Source organism: Tursiops truncatus, chromosome 16 (assembly GCF_011762595.2).
Source record: "Tursiops truncatus isolate mTurTru1 chromosome 16, mTurTru1.mat.Y, whole genome shotgun sequence".
Taxonomy (NCBI): domain Eukaryota; kingdom Metazoa; phylum Chordata; class Mammalia; order Artiodactyla; family Delphinidae; genus Tursiops; species Tursiops truncatus.
The window spans coordinates 58991097-58996200 of NC_047049.1; the positions used below are offsets into that span (position 1 = coordinate 58991097).

At 37.4% G+C, this 5104-nt stretch overlaps 1 protein-coding gene across 5 annotated transcripts in view; it reads right to left on the minus strand.

Annotated features, from left to right (window-relative positions):
- The window catches only part of FAM149B1 (family with sequence similarity 149 member B1), a 63645-nt gene extending 58635 nt beyond the window's left edge, over positions 1-5010 (minus strand). For 3 of the 5 annotated variants that reach the window (XM_019936083.3, XM_019936085.3, XM_019936082.3), the window contains exons 1-2: positions 4824-5010; positions 502-606 (exon numbers count right to left, since the gene is read on the minus strand). In XM_019936083.3, coding sequence (XP_019791642.1) covers positions 502-606; positions 4824-4870 — 152 coding nt within the window. In that variant the 5' untranslated portion in view covers positions 4871-5010. Of the gene's footprint in view, positions 1-501; positions 607-4823 lie in introns of those variants that run through there. The other 2 variants (XM_073793472.1, XM_073793470.1) reach the window with 2 other exon arrangements.
- Between the last annotated feature and the right edge of the window lie 94 nt (positions 5011-5104).

Below are 5104 nucleotides of genomic sequence, written 5' to 3' on the forward strand. Positions count from 1 at the left end.
TTTAGTACTAGGTGTTGAAACTAGGTTTTATGACTGTAATTATTCTATGATACCACATTGCTTCTCAGAACCCTCTGTGAAGTTACCGTATCCTCTATTTCTTAAAATAATAACTGCAGCTAATATTTACTCAGCATTTACTGTATTTTATCTCATTTATATTCAGAACACCCTTTAAGAGATACTATTACCAGGTAAGTAACTTGCCCACTATTATTCAGCTAATAGATGACAAAACCAGGATTAAAAATCAGATCTGTTTGGGTTCCTCCTGAGTCTCTGTTTTTAACTACTTCATAATACTGCTTTTCAAAGGTTATAAAAATAAGTGTGTTTCCATTAGCTGTTCCAGAATGAAAGTTGAATGGTATTGAAAAAGTGTGATAAAAATTCTTGTTTTCTTTCATTAGTACAAGGCTTGATACCAATCCTAAGGCAAAAAAACAAAACTTTTGCCATTATCAAGTGCAATAAGCAAACAAGTACAATTTTTGTTATTACCTTTGGGAACTTATGTCGTTTTCATGGCTGTCATTGGTAGAGGAAATTGCATCCAGCTGCTCTGGAAGGGGATGATGATTAAGAGGATGTTTTGTTATTCCTTTCCTGTGAAAGAGAAAAACAAAGTTATATTTCCTGTAAAGAAAAAATATATACTTTTCAGTAACTTGATCTACAAGTTCGTCACCTACTTCTTGCTGTTCTGGAACTGCACTGTACAATACAGTAGCCATTAATCACTAGCAGTTAAAATGTGGTCAGTTGGAAATGAGATGCACTTTAAGTGTAAAACACATAGGATTTCGAAGTCTTAGTACAACAAGAATGTACAATGTATCATTAATTATTTTATCTTGATTACATGTTAAAATGATAATATTCTGGATATATTTGGGTTAAACAAAATATATTCTTAAAATTAATTTCACTGCAAATTGAAAATATAATAAGGTATAACCACACACCTATTAGAACAGCTAAGATAAAATATGGTGATAACACTAAACGCAGATAAGGATATGGAGAAACTGGATTTCTCATACATTGCTGGTAGGAATGTAAAATGGTGCAGCCACTCTGGAATAATTTCAGTTTCTTATAAAACTAAACACATGTGTTTATCATGAGACCTAGCCATTGCACTCTTGGGCACTGATCCCAGAGAAATGAAAATTTATGTTCACACAAAAATCTGTACACAAACGTTCACAGCAGCTTTATTTATAATTGAAAAAGGTTGGAACAACTGAAATGTTCTTTGACAGCTGAATAGTTAAACTTTGGTATATCTACACAATGGAATATGATTTAGCATAAAAAAGGAGTGAACTGATACATGCAACAACTTGGATGGATTTCAAGGGCATCATACTTTGTGAAAAAAGCCAATCTCAAAAGGTTACATATACTATATGATTCCATTTATATTACATTCACAAATGACAAAACTATAGAGGTGGAGAAAAGATTAGTGGTTCCAGGGTGTGAAGAAAGGAATGGATGTGACTGTAAAGGCATATATAAGGATGTTTCCTGGTGGTGATGGAACAGCTCGGTATCTCTATTGTATTGGTAGTTACATATATCAGTAAATGAGACCAAATTGCATAGAACTATATATACATATATACAAAGGAGTAGATATAAAAACTGATGAAAACTGAATAAGGTTTATAGTCTAGTTAACAGTACTGTACCAATGTCAGTTTCCTGGCTTTGAAATTATATGATAGTTACGTAAATTGTCATCATTGGGGGAATCTGGGTGAAGGGTTCATGGGACTTTGTACTATTTTTGTAACTTCCTGTGAGTCCATAATTATTTCAAAATAAAAGGGTAAAAAAGTTAATTTCACCTGTTTCTACTATTTTTTTAATGTGACTACCTGAAAAATTTAAATTATATATGTGTTTTGTATTATATTTCTATAGGACAGTACTGTTCTAGAGAGTTCAACATGTGCATTAGAATAAACTATGGGGTCAATTATTATATGTTCCAGTCCTAATCATCCACAATAGACTTTCCTTCCCCACAAAATTCTGTAGTCAAATAACATGATAGGTTAAACAAAGTTACACAGGTTTCTTTACAAGAGGTCTTCCCAGGGCTTTTAATATGCAAATGTATATTATAAATCTAATACTCTTGTTTCACAGGAAAGGAAAGTGAGGCACAGAGGGATTAAGTAACCTACTTAAGGTCATATGGCTAGTAAGTAATGGAGCCAGGATTCAAATCCAAGTAGTTTGTTTGAGGCTTCTCAGAGCAAATGAATAGTTTGAGATTTTAGTAAATTGTACCATTTTTGTATATAAAGACCTAGTCAGCAGAGCTTGTACTTTAAACTATTTCTCAAATGGTGGGCATGGATTTGTGTAGAGCTATTTGTACTTCTCTCATTCAATGATTTTACAACCAAAAGCTTGTCTTTGAGACAGTGGCGGGGATCAGAAATGTGGATTCCAGCTATGAAATAGAAACTTAAAACATATTTTAGTCTGTCAGAGAAATTTGGTTATCAAGTGACAATTAGATAATACCAAAGAAATATTAAATTTGATCATAGCTTTGTGGTTACATATGAAAATGTGTATAATTTTTAGCAATGCATATTGAAGTATATGGGGTGAAATGATAGTGTCTGGGGTTTTCCTTCCTTATTTCACAGATGACAGACAGGCTGAAAAAAATATATAGATGAAAGATGAAGCAAATATATTAAAATTTTGATAACTGTTTAATGTAGGTGATGGGTAGGTCATTATATTATTCACTATACATTTATGCTTGAGATTTACCATTTTTAAAATGTTAAGCTGTATATTTTATCCCAACCTCTTTTCAATATCTATAATTTGGAACTATTAGGGAGAAAACTAAAATTACTTCATCAAAGCAAATTATCATTATAACACCTAAAGTAAAAATTACTTTTAATATACTGTTAGTTAGGGCTTCCCTGGTGGCGCAGTAGTTGAGAGTCCGCCTGCCGATGCAGGGGACACGGGTTCGTGCCCCGGTCAGGGAAGATCCCACATGCCGTGAAGCGGCTCGGCCCGTGAGCCATGGCCGCTGAGCCTGCGTGTCCGGAGCCTGTGCTCCGCAACAGGAGAGGCCACAACAGTGAGAGGCCCGTGTATTGAGAAAAAAAAAAAATATATATATATGTATATATATATATATATATATATATACTGTTATTTAGATGCATATAATCTTCATTATCATCATTATTCACGTTATTCTGACACTTCTAGAGAATCATCTTTTGGGAGAGCTATCTTTAGGGAGTATCAAGTCAACAATAGAGAACAAGTAACATAACCATACTGGGTCAATAATTCTGGCCCAATAAGTGCTATCAACAATTTTTTCCATAAATGATATTTTTTTCACTCTCAGAATGGTCAGAATTAATTATAAAAGCAGATTTTTGCCTAAGCCCTGTTCCCTTTATTGGTAAATGACTTTCTTCTTCCTATTTGCTAAAAAAGCCTATTAACTGAACTGCTTCTGTGTCCTATCCTATTATTTAGTAGATAATAAGCTTCTGAAAGGCAAGGAAAGATCATAGACTGATTTTGTTTGTATGGCTATTGTACCAAGCAAAGATGGGAAGGGACAAGGAAATTACCATTTACCGAGGACCTACTATGTGTCAAGCCCTATGCCATCACTTTAGATATGCTTTTAGATAAGGTCTTATTCCTATATTACAGAAATGAAGGCTCAAAGATTTAGTAATTTGCCTAAAATTAACAAGGCTACAGAAGAGTCTAAACAGAAACCCAGATGTGACTGAAGATACCATGCCTGTTAATTGCCCTGTATAGTTAATATTTAATTAATAAATGTATGGTTGCTAAAATTACATAGTTTAGTGGAGGAAAAATATTGGTATTTGGGGTTGAAAAACCCAAGCTCAAAACCTATTGGTTATATAATCTTAAGATGTGTACCTTTCTGATATTTTCATCTGCTGAAAAACTAAAGATAATCATACCCATCTTACAGAGTTGTTAAGAGAATCAAAATGTGAAAATCTTTTTTAAAGTGCAAAGCATTAATAAATGAATGACATTATCATTACTTCCTACATTATAACACTTCACTAGGGGTGGGAGGTGGGTCTTCAAGCGGGAAATATTTGCTGTCTAAAGTCTCAAAAGCAAAACTGATCCTTAAGGATTCTGACACTAAATTGCAGAGGTGCAGAGGCAGTATGTGTAATGGTTATGACCACAAGCTTCAAAAACAGATTGACAACAGGTTCGTACTTCAGCTCCACCACCACCCTCTAGCTGTGTGATCTTTGGCATGCTACAGTCTTTAAGTCTGGGATCTTTATCTGTAGAAAGGGCAAAATAATAGTTCCTATCTGGTCTCCTTATTGACACGATTAAGTGAGCTAATGCATGCATGTAAGCAGCTTTGCACTGTGCTTGGCACTAGACGTATTCAACTTCATTGTAGCACTCAGCTATTAATAGCTTCACGAGTTGTCAATGGTCATTGACACTGGGGCACGAAGCACTGCGGAAACTACAAAATGCCTTAGGAAACCCAGTCCCCGAGCTCAAGAAGTGCAACCCAAGAGGGCCAAGTCCTGGGACAGCACAGGTAACACGCCCTTAGCTGGAGATGGAGGTAGAAGGGGCAACGTCCGGCAAGGCTGGGAGGAGAGAATTCCGAAGAAAATTTTCTTTCCCTCGCCCTGGGAAAGGAAAAAGGAGCAAGGGACTGGTCAGGGAGGGTCCGCAAAGCGCCTGCGGCCCGCCTCGGTCTGGGCCGGGCTGGGGTGGCTGAGCAGTCCACTCACAGCTCCAAGTTCTGTGGCACCGCCTTCCGAGTGTATCTGGAGATCATCCTCCTCTTCCTCCTCAGCCGCGGCCGGGGCGGGCAAGCCAGGTTGGGGGCCTCTGGCCTGGCCCTCCCGCCGGCTCCGGTTCGGCTCCCTCCCGCCACCTTCCGGCCCCGTCACGCCCCGTCTCTTAGACTCCGGGCCGTCACTCCCACAGGATCCCCACCTCCCTAGTCTTCCGCCCTCCTTGCTTCCCCGTGGAGCCGGAAGTGACGAAGGCACACGGGCACCCACCTAAT